Below are 20,143 nucleotides of genomic sequence, written 5' to 3'. Positions count from 1 at the left end.
ATCAGGTTGCATCACTGTTCACTGGTTTTGGACTCATGCTTTCTCAGGTGCACCTCCTTTTATTGCTCTTCTGAGAAAAACCCAAGAATGAGGGGAAAATAAATCCAAACAAACCAAAACCCACCACCTGGGCAGCACAAGGATTATACTCTAGCTAGACAGACACACAGGGTCAAGAAAGGTCTGGAAAGATACAGAGTGTCTGAATGTGTCTAAAGTTTAACAAAATCCACACTTAATTGCAGTGCAGAATGTAAACGCCCTTCAGGACATTTTTATTTGTGGCAGGAGTTTTCCTTTGGGATCTCTTGTTGGGCCAGATCATTAAAGCACTGAATATAAATAGCTGTGCAAAGCTGTCAAAGTAGTTCCCTCCACTTTTTCTCTTCTTACCAAGAATTATTATTAAATATCTCAGAATTTCTATGTTTAATTCAGAGTCTTTAGTCAGTTCTTTCTTGACCTGTACTTCCAAAGATAACAATGGCAGCTTTGACTACAGGGTGACTAAATAAAAATTGTCATCCACTTTGTTTTACAGACAGGGATATAAGAATGAACAGTTCCCAAAATCATGGGAGAAATGTGCAGCCAAACTAAGAATAGAAATTTTATCTACTTGACTCTTCCTTGTAGCTGCTTTAACAGGAATCTGGCTGAGCTGTAGAACCCTTCAGTAGGCCAAAAAGCCTCTTCTTTTTCTGGGGCTAGTTAGTCTGTCAGGTTTGAGCACTGTGTACACAAATGCAGTGAGGTAACACAGTGTAACCCCGAGAACACAGCATCTTCGGCACAAGATGATTTTGGGATGCTGTGTAGGGCTAAATAACACAAAATGGTGGAAGGTGCTTCTGGCTTGTGCTTCCATACAGTCTGAGCATTTCAACCAGGCAATTACTTTTGACTGCCACGTTGAAATGAAGTCTGGAGCTTGGAAATGGCCAACAGCTGTTGACAGCAGTTTTATTATTTCACATCTTTTCCTGTATCAGTTTTTAGTTCTTAGGCTTATTACTGGTGGAATAATTTTGTCGGTATTTTAAAGGTGACTTATCAAAGGAGCTACCAAAGAATTTGAACCAGCCTTAATCCCTTCAAGGCTCTTGGGAAGTCAGCGAAGCAGTTAGCACTTTTTTATTGCAGCTGAAATGGAGAAGACTCTTCCTTGCAACAGATTTAATTGTGATCTGCTAAGGGAAGTGGGTTTGAATGATGCCAAGGGAAATGGTGTCTGGGCGGTAGGAGAAGAGGCTGACACTGTTTGAATTAGATACTGCTGCTGGTGTGACCAGCCTAGACAGCTTTCTCAAAATGCCAATTCCACGTCATGAAGTGATCAAAAAAAAATCCCATTCAGGATCATAGAAGCAGAGCTGAAAGGAGCAGAGAGCTGAGCATGAAACATACAAGCTGAAAAAGACAGAGAAATTGATAGGGCTGAGAGGTTTAGACCAGATTCCAAGCTAAGAGACTGAAGGGGCTGGGATATTTATAGCTTGCAGCTGAAAAAAGGCAGTGAGATGGTGTGGAGCCTGGGGAGAAGGAACAACTGTGCACAGCATCGTCTGCTGCAAGCCCTAGCAGTCACCCAGTGAGACCTCAGGGCACCAAAATCATGGTTAGACAATTAATCATGAGGGTACCAAAGCAACTCATTACTGAGCAGTCTTAGAGGTATCCAATGCCTTGCCTGGATAGGAGGAAATGGGGACACGTCAGCCCAAACACGCACACGAGGGGCAGCATCCTTCAGCCCTGCAGTGGTCCTGACCATGCTCTGCCTCTGGAAGATAAAAGAGACTATTAAATCCTTGGCTTTACTGGAGCAGTGCTGGCCAGTGTGCAGGTGTGAGGGGCTGTGAGTAGCAGAGTGATGAGTGTTTCAGCTTGGCACACTCACTCTTTAGTGAAGTCAGTGGAGCTTCCAGGAAGCATTCCTCCCACATCTGGTGGGAGTTTTGGAAGAGGTGAAGAAGCCTATTTGTCCTCTGTATCTTCCACTAAAAGCCCAGGAAGCTGTTTCTTCTTTATGCTTGGGCATAGCCAATTGGGCTTCCTGCCCTCGGCAGGCACCATGCCTAGATATAGATATCTAGATCTAGATCTAGATCTAGATAGATATAAATATATATGTAGGAGTAGGTAGGTAGGTAGATAGATAGATAGATAGATAGAGAGAGAGAGAGAGAGATATGGGGCTACATTTGAGCAGAATGTTTTGTTTTTACCATCTTGTGACCGGCATTTCTCTTTTTCCTTTTTCATTCCAGGGAGTTGAATATTCTGGCTTCCTCTGGGATACAACAGCTGGCATTGAGCTGAAAGATGCCTCGTCTCAGGAGACTGCACAGACTAATGGCAACGGGAGGCACTCATATCCTCATCCTTATCTTGCACATTTCAAGGTAACAGCCGCAGCGCCAGTCCAACCTTGCAGAACTTTTACTAAAAAGAATTTGGCTACGGTGAAAAGAGACACATCCTTCTCACAGATAAAAATGTGCATGAGCCTCTGACCCTTCTTATCACTGGCCCGTGGCTTGATTATGGATAGGTGCTTAATGCACCTTAATACATGTGGTAGCTCACCACAGTTAGTCCTTTCCCTTGCTCCTGTGGAAGCAAACCCTGCTGCAAGGGACTATTTGAGAACCTGAGGGTCAGTGGATCCTCAATAGCAGCAAGGCCACAGGGCTGGGATTCTTGTCAGTGCCACAAAGAGGGATGAGTGCAGGAAGAATGGAAATGAATATATATATTATATATTCATTAAAATATATTATAAATTATAATATATAAATATATATTATATATTTTTATATAGATATAGATACACATATATATATATATATATATGAGTATGTGTGTGTGTAAGGCACAGTGCTCCAGTGAGATGGGCTGGTCTATGTTGCCTATGTTATGTTGCTGTCAGACTTCAGAGTTTCCATTTTAAAGCTTTTTCATTAGGGCCAAACCTATCTAAAAGAACATCATCACTTTTGGAACCAGCTCTTGGGCATATGCTGGAGCAAACATATGAGCAGAGAGAGCCCATCTCCACACAGGCTGTGATGAAAAGGTCCAGTTTAGGGAACTTGACATTCTCTGGTATGACGAGAATGCTTTGAGAGAAACATTAATTGAATAATTATTAATAAATAAAGTATTAGTAATTAATTGGTCATACAAATAGGTCAAAGTGATTCCCAGAAGGTGAACAGGAGATTGCAGGGAGCCAACAATTCCTTTCAATGTACATTAAGTTTCTTGGTTAGTCTCTGTGATGAGCCGAGGCTAATCACAAGAGAGCAGTAATTATCCCCTGTAATGACCATGACATTATTTGTAGCTTATTAACAACTGGTTTTGCATAAACTGATTTTCATAAGCAGCTGACTTCTTTCTGCTGACTTGCTCGCCACAGTGGTGAAAGGAAGCTGTTTGCTAATGCAAACCAGTTTCCCCAGAACTGAGAGGGTACTGCAAACAAAGCTGCAAAATGCAAATGCCTCCCTCCTCTTCCTCCCCACACTGAAACACACCAAGACATACCCCGTACACAGCAGTGTGAGTCCTACTGCTCCCGATTTACCACTGAGAGTGCTGGGAGCTGGCGGGTGGTTTTGCGTTGTGACCTTCCATTCCCCATGTGCACAGCATGGATTTCTCCTCCTTGTCCCCAGGTTGGGCTGAACGACCTGACCGTGGTTAACCTGCACCTGGCCCTGCCGCCCTCCGCGGGAGGAGAGAACAGCGGGAAGAACCACGACAGCCACAAACTGGCAGCCTGTGCACAGAGTTTGCAGGAGACTCTCAAAGGTAAGGCGGGGGATTTTCCTGCCAGCTGTCACACTATCTAATTCAAAGGAATTTTTAAAAGAGTGAACTTTGTCTCGGTGAGCGTTTCAGAAATACCCTCATCAGCCTCATAATTGTCTTTACCCATATTTGTGTGATGCATGGCATGACAAACCTGCTTTTCCCTTGCTCATTGTCTTACAGTCTTTCCTAATTAACACAAACAGCACAGGAGATCCTACTGGCTTTGACACCACTTTTTCAAATTAAGTTCCTTCTGGTTTTGTGCTACTGTAACAGCAACTTCTGCCAAAGGAAAGAAAAATCACTAGAGTTGAGACCCTATTTTAAGTGCTTTGTGGAAATGACACCTATCTGTTATCAGAGCAAAGCTTATTTTTTTTTTTTCCAAGAGAAATAGTTCTATATATTTAATTTTTGGATAATTGGAAGCTCTTTGTAAAACCCAATGCAAATTTGCAGATGGCTGCTAATGGGAAAAGAGACCAAATCCTGCTTTGGTACCTGGATGAAATATGTAGAATAATTTTGTTGATTTGAAAAAGTTGTCCTGGCTTTTCACCAGGATGAAATGACACCAGAATTTAGACCTGAGCTTGAACACTGAAATAGGCAGCTGGATTTCTTTATTTCATTTCTATGAGTTTGCTTTTTACTTTGAAGCTTGCAAATTATGTTTAACTTCCTGCAAAGCAGAACAAAGCAGTTTAGATTGTAAATGTTGCTGATCTTGTTACTGGAACAGAAAAACTCTAGCCCTTTGTTTACTGCTCAAGAAAGATGTGAAAGGGTTGCAAGGTTATTCGCGTGATGATTTTGAACTTGGCCCAGCTCAGCAAGTTTGGTCACTTGGAAGTGTTAATGTCCCTCTTGTATAACTCAAGAGGTATTTGCAGTTTTTCTGCGTGTTCTATTGTATTCCTTTTGAGCTGCAGAAGCCAGTCAGAGCTATTTTGAGTGCTACTGATTTAAGTGTTTGTCCACGTACTTTAAAATTGGAAAGGATAAAGGTAAACAAAAGGATCATTTGTTTAGTCCCCAAAGGCTGAACTGAAACATGGGATAAATGTGTAGCTCTTCTGAAGTCAATTGCTCTGCACTTCCACTGCATCTAAATTTAGACTGTTGGTGTTCTCTTTATTTCATGTTTTAATATTTTCATATGGCAGGCACATTACTGGAGCATGCATGCTTGTTTTTGGCTTAGTCTTTCACAAAAGAAGAAATTCAGATTCCTCCAAACTTGTGGGATGCAGGTGTGGTCTCCTAAGGAAATGGTAGTGCACACACATGTGACTTTGAAGTACTGAATTACCCTGCCAAAATGAATTTCATGCTTAAAATTACCACCATCCTCTAGTTTCTTCCAAATTAGTCCACGAAATACGGGCAGTAAGAACTGGTTTGTGTGTGGGTACTGCAAATCTGAGTTTCTGTTCCCATTTTGCTAACAGATGCCTGTTCTATTATCTTTTATTGTTACTAAGAGCCAGGTGAGCATTTGAGGAACATTGTTTACTATCCACAGCCTCCCTTAACAAACGGCATAGTATCCCCATATGTCTCCCATTAGATTGGTGGGTCCTGGTTCCTTTTTCCCTCTCTTTTCTTCCTTTCATCAGGACTAGAGAGATGCAGTGGCTGTCAGTTGCTCATAGCTAACTCTTTGCAGCAGCTCTTCTGTCTTCTCCCAAGAGCTCCACCAGTTTGTCTCCAGTGTGCTGACCATGGGCAGCACACAGATGTTATTCTGGATGTCCTGGTAGTGGCTGGACGCAGGGACCAGGAAGCTGGGTGGATTGAGAGAGTCCTGAGGAGAACAACTTGCAAGTGCTGGTGGATGAGTGGCTGGACACGATGCAGCCATGTGGACTTGCAGCCCAGAAAGTCAGCCTCATCCCTGGCTGCATCAAAAGCAGCGTGGCCAGCAGGGTGAGGGAGGGGATTCTGGCTCTCTAATCTGCTCCCACGTGACCCCACCTGGAGAGCTGCATCCAGCTCTGGGATCCCCAGCGTAGGGAGGACATGGACCTGTTGGAGCAAGTCCACAGAAGGGCTGTGAAGCTGATCAGAGGGTTAGAACACCTCTCCTGTGAAGAAAGGCTGAGGTATCTGGGGTTGTTCAGTCTGAAGAAGAGAAGACTTAGGGAATATCTTACAGCAGTCTTCCAGTACCTAAAAGGGGCCTACAAGAGAGCTGAAGAGGGACTTTCTAGGAGGACATGTAGTGATGGAACAAGGGGGAATGGCCTTGAACTGAAAGAAGGTAGTTTTAGATGAGGTGTTAGGAAGAAATTCTTGATAGTGAGGGTGGCGAAGCACAAGTGGCCCAGAGTATCTGTGGATGCTCCTCCTTTGCAGTATTCAAGGCCAAGCTGGATGGGGCTTTGAATGATCAGGTCTAGTGAGAGGTGTCCCTGCCCATGACAGGGGGCTCAAACTAGATGATCTTTAAAGGTCCCTTCCAACACAAACCTTTTTGTGATTCTATGGTACCTTCTTCCACGTGGCTTGGCAACATTCCATGGGTTACCCATGCATCAGGGACTGGGCCTACAAGACTTTTGAGAAGATTTAGCAGCCGATGTAACATCATATCCTTCCATCATATGTGTGTCACTCTGTCCAGGAAGGATTTGAGCATTTAAAAGTCTGTTTAATTCATGAGGGAAATCATCCAGGGCATGGTAAAATCAGGGAGTGTGTCCTACAGATGTCCCCTTGCCCTGCCATGAAGCAAAGGAGGGTTTCCCAGTTTCTGCAGAGAGGCAGATTTCGACACTGCAGACCTTCTGCAGGCACTGTCAGTCCCTCAGCTGATTGCCTTGGCACACCAGAGCTCAGCCACTGCAGCAGAGGGCTGAGTTAAGCTTCTGCTTTGCTTTGCTGGCCAAGAGCCACCCGCAGGCACTGCCAAAATTTGCTGGTGCTTTAGTGAATTTGAAGATGCCTTTGCAAACAGACCAGACTTATTTTTTCACCTGAGGAGTTCTCCATTGACAAGGCACAGTTGCTTTGGGCCCAGAGGGTGTGAATGTGTGTGAGAGCACTGCTGAGAGGTCATGAACAGGACATGTGCTTGGCTGCTGTGGGCTTTATGCCATCATGTCCCAACAGATGGAGGCTCTGGGTCCTTGTGGACATTCAGTCTGTGTCAGGGACCTTTGCAGCAGAAGATTGGTTGTTAAGAGAGCTCCTGCTGCTCTGGCTGTTGGAGGAGGAGGAGGACCAGATTGCATTGGTGAAGCAGAATCAAGCCCTGCCAGTCTTAAACTCATTTCCTCCAAAAAAGGAGAATCACAGCACAGCACCAATAGCATTGTCTTAATTTTCTGTTTTTATCTCCATCTGATTGTAACTATGGGCATCATGATGGCAGTTTTTGATGCCTTATGAGCAAGGGCATGATTTCTTTCAGAACTTTTGCTAAGTTTGGCTGAGAGCCATTGGGGCTCATCCATGAGACCTCTGAGAGCTGCAGTTGCTGTGGGCAGCTCTGCTCCCTGCCTCTGCCGAGAGACCCAGGAGCATCCAGTGAGACAGTCACACACTTGGGAGCATCCAGGCAGGGTCACTTCCTTCCCTCTCATGGCTGGATGTCTGTCAGGGTCTTGGGAGGCAGACAGACACAAAACTGCAGTGCTGGCATGCATGATGTTGTTGTTGCAGGAGCTGGCAGAGGTAGGAGCAGGGCTGAGAGTGAGCCAGGATGAAGGGGAAATGAAGTTGGTGGTTGTCTAGAAAATTGGTTGCTTGCTCTTCCTTGCTTAGCACAGGGCTGCCTGATGTATTCCCCGCTCTTTTGCAGTCTGAGGAGCCCCAGAAACTCCTCTCAGAGGGGAACCAAAAGTACTCCTTTCTCTCCCCAATGGCAAATGGGGTTTTAGCTTCTTTAACAAGCTCCAGCCTATTCTGTCTGTCAACTTTACACTTTGTTATGATTTTATGCTTAGTTATTCTGCATGCAAATTCTAAATGGTTGAAGAATATTGTGATTCCCTCCCTGGGCAGTCAGCTGCAAGCTGACTTCTTACGTCCTTCCAAGTGTGCATCCAAGTGCTGGATCATTTATCCTCATCTATTTCTAACCTCTCCAGAATGGAAAGGTTAAAATTTTCAGTCAGTTAAAATTTTCACTTGTAAGTACAGTTTTTTCATAGATAGTTCATGTAAGGGAGGTAGTCTTGAAGATTTGCTAAAAAAAGCATGAATAGTTTAGGATAGAATAGATTAGATTTTGTGCATAATCAAGGTACTGCTGTTAAGATCCCAGACTGTCTATCATTTTAAAATACCAAGGATGTGCTCCAGAGGTTTCTGTAATGGTTTTCTCCAACACAGTGTGGAGATGAAAGCATGAAAGGAGCCAAGTGCTGCCTGGGCCATTAAGCAAGTGTTAGTACTGAAGGACCAAAGTTACATTTCAGGCTTCCTGGTCCTGCCAAACAAGAAATCTTGCAAAAGATCTTTGTCATCAGATGTATGCACAACTAGCAGCTCACAGCAGGCATGGTCATCCCATTAGACAGAGACTGATTCTTCTTTTGGGTTCTTATGAAGCTTAAAATAACTCAGGTTCAGATTCAGGTGGTTTTTTTTTCCTTCAAAGGTGGGAAGACTGCTGTAATGAATGCTTTAAATAATAGTATTTAAACTTCATGTTATTTACAATAGGATTTGTGACTTACAAAGGGTAGTGAAAACACAAATAATTTCACTAACTATTCATTGCCCCTCTGCATCTTAGCAAGCACCATGTTTTGAAGGTATTTGTAAGCAGTATGCCCTCAGTCTCAGTTGCTGTCTTCCCCAATTCATCTTTTCTGCACTGCAAGACAGGAGTGGAGTAGATTTTGTTGAGCTTGTGCTCCCTCTCCTGGATAGCGACTTCTACAGCAACAGCAAAAAATGAGGTTTATCCAGAGCACTGAGTGTGGTAGAGAAAGTCTGTCCATCCCATCCCCTCTCACACTTCAATCCCGGGAAAGAAAAAGCTTATAGGCTTTTTCTCTAGATAGATCTCTCCTCTGAAGTCAGCTTTGGGATAATTTTTTTTTTTTGTGCATTTGTGCCTCATTTCACCATCCTTCTTGAGTGCCAAGCAGCGACTTGGCAGCATCTCTGATCAGCTCTCAGCATTCTTCTTCAGTTGTCTTGTCAGATATTTCTGGCAGTGGTTTGAGATGGGCACAGAAGTGTGTGCTTTGTCCTCTTACCCAAGGGCACAGGTGGAATGTCTGCATCCACATTTGTGGCGCTAGGAGAGCACACATTGTGGATATGAGATTAGGGTCTGGAGTTTCTATTCTCCTTCATTGGGGTTGGAAACAAAACATAACTGAAGTAATTTTCTGTTCTAAGTTGAGCATCATCCCTTCAGTCAGCCAGGCAGAAGAAAGTTGGTGTAGTCAGGGAGTGTCTGTGTGGTTTCTCAATTCATCTTCTGCCATCAGGCTTGCAAACTGCTCCTTGGTCCTATTCCTTGGGATTTTTTTTTATGCAGAGGTTCGAATGAGCACTGCACTCTTGGCACTGTGGTGTATACCAGCATAAGGCTGCACCTTCCTGGGTGCCTCACAAAAGTGTCCTTGAATCTTAAAGAAAATCTATTTTTAAAAATGTCCACATAAGCTAAAGCCAGAAGACATTTCTTGCAGAAAAACAAAACAAAAAAAGAGGCACAGGTTTCTAAAAACCTCTGAGACTAACACTGCTTGTCTTTGAGCTTGTCACTAACAGGGAGTAGCAAGGAAAAGACACTAATCTTTGGGCTCCAGGAATGCTTGTCTATCACAGTACCCTTCTGGACAAAATGTCCAGCACACAGCTGGATAACCATGTTACATGGTGGGTGAGCAACCAGGTCACAGATCAGGCCCAAAAATTTACAGTGAATGGGGTGACATCAGGCTGGCATCCAGTCATTAGGGGGTTCCACATGGCCCCATCCTTGGCCCAGTTCTCTTCAGCATCTTCAGTAATGGACATGGGACTTGAAGGAATACTAAGTTTGAAAACAACACTACATTGTGAGGAGCTGTCAGCTCCCTTGAGGGCAGACAGGTTCTGCAGAGAGACTTCAACAAACTAGAGAGATGGAAAATCACCAACCTTATGAAGATTAACAAGTTCCAGATTCTGCATCTGGGATGGGACAACTCTGGTTGGGTGCACAGACTGGGAAAGGAGAGGCTGAAGAGCAGCCCTGTGGAAAAAAGACCTGGGGATCCTGGTTGATGGCAAGCTGAACATGAGTCAGCAGTGCCCTGGCAGCCAGGAGGACCAACCATGTCCTGGGGAGCATCAGGGACAGCACTGCCAGCTGGGCAAGGGAGGGGATTGTCCTGCTCTGCTCTGCTCTGCACTGGGGTGGCCTCACTTTGAGTGCTGGGGGCAGTTTGGGGTGTCACAATATAAAAAAGACATTAAGCTGTTAGAGAGTGTCCAGAGGAACACCATGAGGATGTGAAGGGCCTTGAGGGAAAGTTGTATGAAGAGCATCTGAGGTAATTTCTCTGTTCAGCCTGGAGGAGAGGAGACTAAGGGGAGATCTCATTGTGATCTTGAACATCCTCAGGAGGGGAAGAGGAGGGGCAGGTACTGATCTCTTTTGTGCCCAGGGACAGTACCTGAGGGAAAGGCCTGAAGCTGAGTTCAGAGGTTTAGGTGGGGTATTAAGAAGTTCCTCACCCAGAGAGTGGATGGGGACAGGCTCCCCAGAGAAGTGATCACAGCACAAAGCCTGCCTGAGTTGAAGAAATGTTTGGACAGTGCTCTCAGGAACATGGTGTGACTTGGGGTATCCTGTGCAGGGCCAGGAGTTGGACTCAATGACCCTTATGAGGCCCTTCCAACCTCCAGTATTTTCTATGATTCTATGACCCTATAATAAATGAGATGATATTTAAAAACTAGCATCAAATATGTACTGGCTGGTTTTATTGTCATGAAGAGAGTGGCTATGAGTAAACAGTCAGTGGAAAGGGCTTTAAACAGCATTTCTTTCAGGAGTTCAGAATGCAATCACTTTGTTTATTCAGTATTTGTATTTTTCCTTTTTCCATTAATCCTCTTGTACTTTAGTGATGGATGTCCATTCCTCCCATTCTTTTTCTATTTTTCTTGTTTTCTAGGAGAAAAAGATGTAATAATCCTTGGAGATTTTAACCAGGCCCCAGACAGCAGCGACCATGACATCCTGAGGAAGGAGAAGTTTCACCACCTGGTCCCTTCCAGCACCTTCACCAACATCAGCACAAAGAACCCGCAAGGGTCCAAGTCGCTGGACAACATCTGGATCAGTCGGAGCTTGAAGAAGGTTTTCACAGGTAGAGTTGCTGGAGTGAAGTGGTGTGACCTTGAGCTGGGTCAGCCTGGCTGGGGGCACTGTCACCTAACGCTTTCCCTGTGACTCTCTTTGATGCAGGCCACTGGGCTGTCGTGCGAGAAGGGCTCACAAACCCGTGGATCCCCGATAACTGGTCCTGGGGTGGGGTGGCCTCAGAGCACTGCCCCGTGCTCGCCGAGTTTTACCTGGAAAAGGACTGGAACAGGAAGGAGGTGACGCGGAATGGGAACGGGGTGACGGTTGAACGCAGCGACTCCCACACTAAGCACGAACGATGACGTGAACTTGAGGGCGCCTCTCCTGCCACCCAGGGAAGGCTCTGGTCACTCATGGCTCCAAGCAGAGCAGGACTGGCTTCCCCTCCCTCTCCTTCCTGCTCTCCTCCCTGCACCTAGAAAGCATCAGCACTTGATTTTGGTGGTCCTGGCTTTGTGCCCCTCCTGGACAGTTCTGGATGGAGCCTCATGGCAGCAGAACAATCTGCAACTTTTTCCGGGGACACGGTGGACATTTCCACACCTGGAGATTTGGATAAGAATTGTACAGAAAATAAAGTGTACTTTTAATATTGGAAAAGCTCTTTGCTGAAATGCAGCTGAACAGGGTTTTGCTGGGAGGGGGAAGGGCAGGTGATGGTTATTTTCCTTTGCCTGATTGTAAATTGAGCTAGTAAGAGGGGCCCCAAAAAGAGAGACACAGTGGACATTCTTGGCAACTCTTGAATGCCATTCAGCACCTGCAAAAGCTGCTGGAGCTGATCCCTATGTGACCTGCAGTGAGACCTGAGTGGTGCCTCTGCCCCAGTCTGGAGAGACACTGTTCCTCCACAGTCCCATGTAGGCACCCCCTCATCCTTTCTTTCCTCCTTCCTTACACTGCTGGCAGGGGCCCAGAATAGCTTCCTGGAGCTTGACTTTATCTTTTTGTTTGGTGCAACATTCAGTGTTGGGTTTTCTTCCTGCACAAGTTTTCAGGAGCTGGGAAAGCACCATCTTCTCCCTCTGCATAGCCAGGTCCGCTTCTCCAGTGTCCTTGCTCCCTGTTGGGCATCTCACAGGAACAGCCCATGTCCTCTGGGCCTTCAGCTGGCATCAGTGACATGTAGCCATGGGTCTTTGTCTAGGAGTCGGTGTTCTGCAGGCCATGCATCCTGGAGGTCTAGAGATGAGCCCATTTCATGTGGTCCCTGCAGGGGCTGGCCCACAGGATGCATTGACCTCCAAAAGTCCATTGACTTTTTTAGGGGGTTTCAGTTTCTCCCTCTGGCAGACCAGGCAGTTATGCATCCCTTTTCTGAAGCTTGCTGCTGCGTAAGCCTGGTTCACTCACCACAACAACCACAATTACAGTGTGTGGCCATTGTCCATATGGCAGGGATGGGGCTGCTTCCAAGGAGGTTTGGGTTCTGTGCATGCCCTGGGTGGGGGCACTTCAGTCAGCGCCCTGCCTTGGCAGTGCCAGGAATGGAGCGTTGAATTTGCCATCCATGTGAGATTTTTCATGCAGCAATCCATAACCAGTGACCTAGAAGGGAAACATATCAGCACTTCAACATCTGCAAAAGAAATAGGTTGAGTGTGAAAAGCGCTGAGCTGCCCCCTCACCCAGTGCCTGCTGCTCTGGGCTGCAGATGAGCACACATTTTGCTGCTGAGAGGAAAGGAAAGTTCTCTGTTATGGCTCACTACTCTTGACACCAGTGCCACACCAAAGGAGATGTTGTAACTGAGGGTTTTAGAGCAAAACAGTAAAATATTCTTGCAGTATTTTTATTACTCTTTCTGAGATATCACCTCATTTCTAACGACTCAATAATAACTAATTTCTCCAGAACTAAATAAATTCCCATGCAAACACAACCGTTGAACAGCTTTTCTATCTGTATGAAAACCTAAACCCAGAAAAAGGTGGCATAGCATGGAAATGACTCTCAGACTGAGGGAGATTTCAAGCATGTTTCAAGAGGCCAAGTGAATGACTAAGAACTCAGAACATCAGCCCCAAAATGTACCTTTAGTCGCTCACCACTCCCTGTTGAAAATGGAAGATGCAGGCACTTATTTCTGGTCATTAAAGAAACTAGCCAAAGACCTTGGCTCCAGCTTTCATTCTCAATCCTTGCTGCAACTTTGTCCTTTTCAATCAGGCACAATTTTTCTGCCCTCTTAATTTGAGCAGCACCAGATTCCCCAAGAAACTCCCACTGGATAGTAACAAAATATAAGCAAAGATGCAATAGAGTTGCCTTAGTCAAATGAGTATCACATGAGGTGAGAGGCAGTAATATACCCAAGAACACACTCACACTCTTGTACCAGCTACTGTTTTCCTGCTATCTATATGTTTGGAGGCTAAAATTATTTTATAGCTCTAGAAATAAAACTTGGAAAGGCCAGATTCCATTTATTCTGCTGCAGGTGTAAATAAGTGCAGAGGCACTGAAGCCTGGAGAATCACCTGCAGCCTCTTGAGCAGGTGATAGGGCTCACAGGTGCTGCAGGGTCATGAGTTAGCAGGGGCTGAGATGTGGGAAATGAGCTGAGCCCCCTTCATAACCCATGTGTGAGCTGTAGGGAAAGTTAATGAGGCTGGTCAGTAGCCCAGAGGTTCCTCAGCCCAGTGCAGAGCTCTGGAAAGGTGATTACTTGGTGGATAAAAAGATGCATTGGGATAAGACCGGAGGAAGATGGAGAAATTGGATACCTACAGGTGGAATTCTGCTTTGAGTGGAGCATCTGTATGAGGTATGTGCCTGGTTACTTCATGTTGGCAATCAGCAGTGCCTCACTGTGGTCTCACTGGTTTTAAAGAGTTTGGTTTTTTCTGACAGCCCTGGAGGAGGATGAGGTGGTTGTGAGTTTGATGGATTTTGGATTTCCCAAGAACATCTGTTGTGCTATAGTTGTTCAGAAGCTGAAGTGGTGGCTGTGTTTCTCCTGCCCCTGTGGGAGCAAACCTGAAGAGCAATTTTATTTCAAGATGCTCCTAGTGCAAGCTCTGCTGGCCCAGCTGGATGTGGCTTTAATGCCCAAGCAGTGCCAAGGAAGGCAGCAACTAAGAGGGGGTATAGAAACAGTGAGCCATTCTTACAGAAGGGTGGATACACCTTACACACCTTGGGGTCAGAAGCCCAAATTTTGTGAGAAGCCCAAATTTTGGGCTCAGAAGCCCAAATTTTGTGAGGCAGGGTCCTGCTTCATTGGTAATGTCACCAATGGCTAGAGACTGATCTGATCCAGGTTTAATTTTTTGTAAGGCCATTTATCTCAGCTGTGCAGAGTGAAGGTTGGTGAAGCTCTTCCTTGCCCAGCTCACATGGAGCTTTGGCCACTTCCTTACAACAAAGTGCTGCCTCCTGTCCCCTGCTGCCAGCTTCAGACCTCCCCTGGCCAGGGGACATGGTGACAGCTGATGCACAGCACATCACAGGTCTCTGTGGTAGATGTGGCTGGCGAGACCTCACTGTGGTGGCTTCTGCAGGGAGCTCACTCCTCCTTCTGGCAGGAGAGGTAGCTCCTGGAAAAACACATTTGAGTTTCTACCTTTTAGCATCTTCTGGAAAAAGCTTAAAGCAGCACCTAGCTCACCAAGGCTGAGGGGGGCATTTCGAGCATTTGGCCTCTTTGCTCCTCACAATGAAAGCTTTTCAATTATTTTCAGCCAATTTATTCTCCTTTCCTATTTGCTCTGACCCTATTGCTTCATGGGAAACCCTCTGCTTTGTCCTGTGGGCTTTCTAAAAGAACTTGGCAAATGTCCATTTGGTCACCTGGCTTTGCAGTGTTGTTGCCCTGCAGTTCTGCAAGCCATCTAAAAAAGGAGGTGTGATATAGAAGGGTTTGGAGATGTTAAAAACCTCTGAGGAGCAAACACAAGGAAATAACTGTCCTGGAGATGAACCTTCCAAGAACCAGGTTGTGGCAGCAGTGGGTTGATAAATCCTGCTGCAGCAGGCAGGAGTGGAGGCTTGACTGTACAAGTTAATCAGCCTTGGTCTTGGCATTCTTAAACTCTAAGGGGAGTCAGTGCTCAGTGTTCCTAGAAAATGACAGAAAAGGGTCAGTCCAGGGGACTTCAACGTTTTCCTAGACATCTAAATGCTGCCTTCTGACATGGAGTTGATTTTTGGTTTTAAACCTGGTGTTTTGATGGAGCATATTGGCCATGGGCAGGAGCCAGATACAATGGTAAGCAGAGCTCCTGGGTCAACAGCTGCTCTTCACTGGGAGCACATCAGGTCATACATTTAAGTACTCAGAAATTAGGTGGAAATGTCCAATATTTAGGTTGCAAGCTTTTCCTTAGCTGCAGGAAGCAAGGCAAAGTTGTGCAGGCATTTCCGGGCCACTGGCTTTAACACTTTTGTACAGAGTTTCTAGAGGGGAAAAGCTTTATAGGAGGCTTATGTTCTTTGTTTTTCCTAAGCAAAATGTAAAGTTCTTCCCCATGTTAGGAGTCACACTGACTGTGAATCAGGGCTCTTGTGGGAAACAGCCTGCAGCAGCATTTTTCATCCCCAGAAGAGATGCAGCAGCAGGTTTCTGTGAGCTGGCTGCTCTCAGGGTGACTGGAGGGCCAGCAGGCTGCACAGCTCTCACTGTCAACACTCAGCAGTTCTGGGTTGCTTCCCACATTCCATCGAGCAGGACAAGAACACAATTACAGACAGAGCCCTTGTCTGCTTACCTGGTTTTAGGGGGTTTAAGCCTTAAGCATATTTTACCTCTGTATCTGCAGGTAAAAAAGCTCCTTTGTAAAATCGAAGTAGCTAAAGGGATTTACTCTGAAGTGCCTACAGGTTAGGTGTACACTTGGGAAATATGTTGCTGGATGACCCATGGATGACCCATTCTTCTGGCCATCTCATAACCCTGCACAATGAGAGGTTCCAAGTCTGAGGAATGTCCAAATTTCTCTTTATCAGCTGTGTGAAAGGCCTCATTTAAAAAGGGAAAAAAATGGAATGTGCACAGACCTGAACTGCAACATTGCTCAAACTTTATGTGAAAACAAAAGGAGCACCAGGGTCTCAGAGCACTTCCCCACCAGATTTTATAGAGCTACCTTCAGGGAGGCTCTGCCTTCAGACGTCCATGTCTGTAGACAAGAGAGGCTGCCTTGCAGCTGGGTGGTCAATTTACCTCCCCCCATTCTTACTGCCTGAAGTTCTCAGCAGGATCCCACAAAGGTCACTCATACCCGCCTGGCTGGGCCCCTCGGTACCCCTGCACACCCTCCTTTGGGGGAACCTTACCTTGATTCCTTCAAGCGCACAGCCATTGCTCCTTTTACTGACCAGGGTGCTGGGAGCTGGAGGAGTGTGCACTAGGGAGACTGGGAAATGGGGAAGGACAGACATGAGACAACAGATGGAGGAGTGAATCTCTGCTGGAAGCTTCTCCACATGATCCTCTGGTGACATATCCTGCCCATGCTAGGAAAAGCTTCTTGGCTGAAAGTTATATGGGAAGATCAAAAATACAGGACAGTTTAGCTTTAAAACACTGCCAGGAGGAGAGGCAGAAGAGGTTGACTTACAGATCACTTGTGAATTTTTTGGTGGGTGGGAGAGAATTTACTTATTTTCTAGGCTCAGAGATGCATGATATGGTAGTGAATATATTCCTCAGATAAAATGGAACATGAAGGACTTGGATTAAAAAAAAAGCAGCCTGATGGATGAGTGCTAGAGACCAGGACAAAAGTCAAACAAGACAGAAATAAGCCAGTAAGCTGGAGACAGCAGCCTGACAGGTCTCCTGTGGCTTGGAATGGGCCACAGGATGGAAACTGGGCCCTAAAGTATAAATGTGAGACCCTCCAAGTGTCCTTTTCAGAGCACTCCTGGGACAGGGCCTGAACATGAGCCCAGCTCTGCTGTACTGGAGTCGGTGTGAAGTGGAATTGCACAGATCCAGTGAGAAGGTCCCTGCAGGGAGGTGTCCATCCCACTCTGACCCTGGGGGATGGCAGGAGTCCCATGGCTTCATGCCAGCCCCTCCTGTGCCACCATCTGCATTTCTCCCGCCACCAACTTTCTTAGGATTTTTTTCCAGGAATTTTTTCTTTTCAAACCATGTCTGTACGACCCAACCCTGCTCACTCATGAGAGCCCTGTTTGTGGGCTCTCTACCCCTGCTCTTTCCTTCTTCATGCTGTAGCTAGTGCAGTTCCAACTTCAGCCTCAGTTTCTTCACTTCCTTCCTCTAAAGAGCTGAAATAATGCTGCACTTCACCCTGCTTGTCCATAGACACCTCAGAAAAAGATGTTTAAAGTGTCTCAGAGGCACTTTGTGATAGGGGGAGATACAAAACATTTCAGCAGCAGCATAAAAAATTAATTTGGACAACTTAAATGGGAAGAGTAAGGATATGCCTTGAAAGGTAGTCCTGATGACATCTTTCTGCAATGAAATAAATGTAAATGAAAGGCTTTAAAATTCAATATCCAGATTTTCTGGATTTAATATAGACTGTGAGAAGTCTCTAATTGTTCATCAAAGCCAAAATAGATTCTCCTTTCTGTATCTCAGACACTCATTTTAAACTGCATACTGAAAAAAAACCCTCTAACTTAATTTTTTTGTTAATATATTATGGAAGTTATTAATACACTTTTAAATGACTATTCCCTTAAAAAATCCCAAACTGAACAGACCAACAAAATAAATAAATAACAAAAATCCCCCCAAACAAACCTAGACAAAAGAATTGTTCCAGCTGTTTCATTTTGTCTTTCTCTTGGCTTAGACAAGGTGTCTCTCAACTTCCACTCTGACTCATGGGTCTCCAGATTTCCATTCCAGTTCCCAGCATAAATGATTTCCATCCTTCCCTCCTTTCAGAGAACCTTGGTGCTTGGTGCTTCTCAAACTGCTGGCAGGGCATCCAGCTTCACAAGCCTGGCACTTGAGTGCTGCAAAAAAACTTCAGAGCTGCATTGGTCCTGCAGAACACCTGTAACAAATGTGAGATTTATTCAGTACTGAAACAGACCTGCCAGGGATGGCTGAGGGCTGTGTTTCACCCCACTGATGCGGTACAAAGGGTGTCAGAGATGCATGGAGCAAGGGACAACGGTGGTGGTTTGAGAGCCTTTGAAGGAACAGATTTCAGGCCATGTTTTCCAAACTTCCTAGCAAGGGAAAGGGAATATGGTGTGATAATTCTTAGCAGACTTGCAAGGAAAATTAGCAATTGACTTTGAAAATATTTCCTTTAAAAAGAACCCACAACCCTTGAATGTTACCCTTACTTACACATAAGGATCTGAGCCATAAGGAGATGACAGGACTCCCTGGAGATAAGTAAGCACATTTTATAATGTGAGAGGGGATGGGGAGCACTGGAATGAAGCAGCAGGGGAGGGGGGGTTTTGGGGGTGGATCAAAGTGTTAAAGTGGAACATTTGGAGTTGCTATTTCCCACATGGATGGTGCTGAGAACTGCATTGCAGCAAAGAGGCTTCAATGCTGCCTCAGATCATATCCTAGAGAATAGGGGGATAATTTCCTCATGAGCAGCCAGGTCTTTTGACTGAGCAGGGAGAGCCATACCCAGTGTAAGACTTCAACAGACCCTTCGTGACTCCACCCCTAAGTGATATTTTTGAAAAAGAGTCAGAAAGGCACCTCTTCCACACACAACATAGGACGTCCAAGTTGCTGTAGAGCCGAGGCCATTGGAGAGAGTAACCCTCTGACATAACATGATGTAACACTTCAATACTCCCATCTTTGTCATTATTTTGTCTTTATTTGTAAAAGTTGTATAAAATGCCTTTCAAAATTGGTCTGGTGAAACGGGGAGGCTTTTCCAATGCCAGCCATGTTTCTGTATAGGAATAACATAGCAAGACATAGATACACACCAAAGCAACCAAGGCAGACAGCCAGGAAAGGCTGCCAACACAGCACTGACACCATGAAACTGTGCAGTGACATGAGCTCACTGCTGTCCACACACTCCATCACAGAACTTCAGTATCACAACTCAGTAACCAGCCTCTTCACAGTGAAGAACAAAAATTCCAGAAAATTTACAAAAGTTGCACTTCAAACTTTGAGACATTTTTACAAAGGAGGAATGACATGATGCCAAAACCAGAAGCTGACAGCTTCGCCTATTGCTACATATTGATGCTGACCACTTCCAGACTCCAAACTTTGCACCAGGCAAGTCTATTTCTAGAATAAGGAAGAATGGAAGTTTAATGGCACCTACTGCTTTGCAAAAAAGGTGATGCAGGTCTTCATGTAAAGCAAAAAGGCCTGTACTAGTATTTAGGGCTACAGAGTGTAAAAGAGTCAGGCCTGCAGGCATGGCATTTTGTGGCAAAAGTGTGACTAGCACAGGTTTTGAGGACACATTATGCACGTGCACTTTGATTATAAGATGCTACTACTGTGGGAGGAGGAAAACCACTTTGCTTATGTAAAAGTCATGGGAGAAAGGCAGGGATCTCTCCTGTCAGCACAAAATAAGTTCAAAATTGTTCCTTTCTTAAAGGACTGTCCCTTTTGCATACCCCAGGGTCAGCAAAGCGAGCCAGATTTTTCCACAGTGTAGCTCAAAAGATCTCTGCCCAGTTTACTCTAAAGACAGCTCCTGACTGTAATCCTTGGCTTGACTTCAGTCATGTGTGACTTTCTTGCTGTTTCTGGCAAAGGAGCCAAAACCTGGAGCACACGTGCGGGACTGGCCGCAAATGGCTCCTGTCAGGCTGCTGCAGCCTGCTCTGCACAGCTCTAAAACAAAGCTGGGCAGGCCAAGTCACCAGTGACCAAACTAGACTGGAGGAGGAAAGGAGAGAAAACAGCATAGAGGCTGAATGGCTTTCAGCTCCTCAACAATATTGACAACACAAAATTAAGGCTGCTGCAAGCAGTTCTCAGTCCCTGCCTTGAAAACAACTAAATTTAGTAAATTTATGCTTGTTGAATGCATTTTCTTTTTTGCAGCAGTCAGCCAGCCACTG

The 20,143-nt window shown here is 45.4% G+C and overlaps 1 protein-coding gene across 1 annotated transcript in view; it reads left to right on the top strand.

The window, feature by feature from the left end:
• EEPD1 (endonuclease/exonuclease/phosphatase family domain containing 1) overlaps positions 1 to 11,659 on the top strand; it is a 62,241-nt gene extending 50,582 nt beyond the window's left edge. The window contains exons 4-7 of the mRNA XM_084206721.1: positions 2,271 to 2,405; positions 3,684 to 3,819; positions 10,953 to 11,147; positions 11,246 to 11,659. Coding sequence (XP_084062847.1) covers positions 2,271 to 2,405; positions 3,684 to 3,819; positions 10,953 to 11,147; positions 11,246 to 11,445 — 666 coding nt within the window. The 3' untranslated portion in view covers positions 11,446 to 11,659. The remainder of the gene's footprint in view (positions 1 to 2,270; positions 2,406 to 3,683; positions 3,820 to 10,952; positions 11,148 to 11,245) is intronic.
• The last annotated feature ends 8,484 nt before the right edge of the window (positions 11,660 to 20,143 follow it).

Source organism: Fringilla coelebs (genome assembly GCF_963513975.1).
Source record: "Fringilla coelebs genome assembly, chromosome: 1".
In the NCBI taxonomy this organism is placed as follows: domain Eukaryota; kingdom Metazoa; phylum Chordata; class Aves; order Passeriformes; family Fringillidae; genus Fringilla; species Fringilla coelebs.
This window is presented reverse-complemented; position numbering and strand designations above follow the sequence as displayed.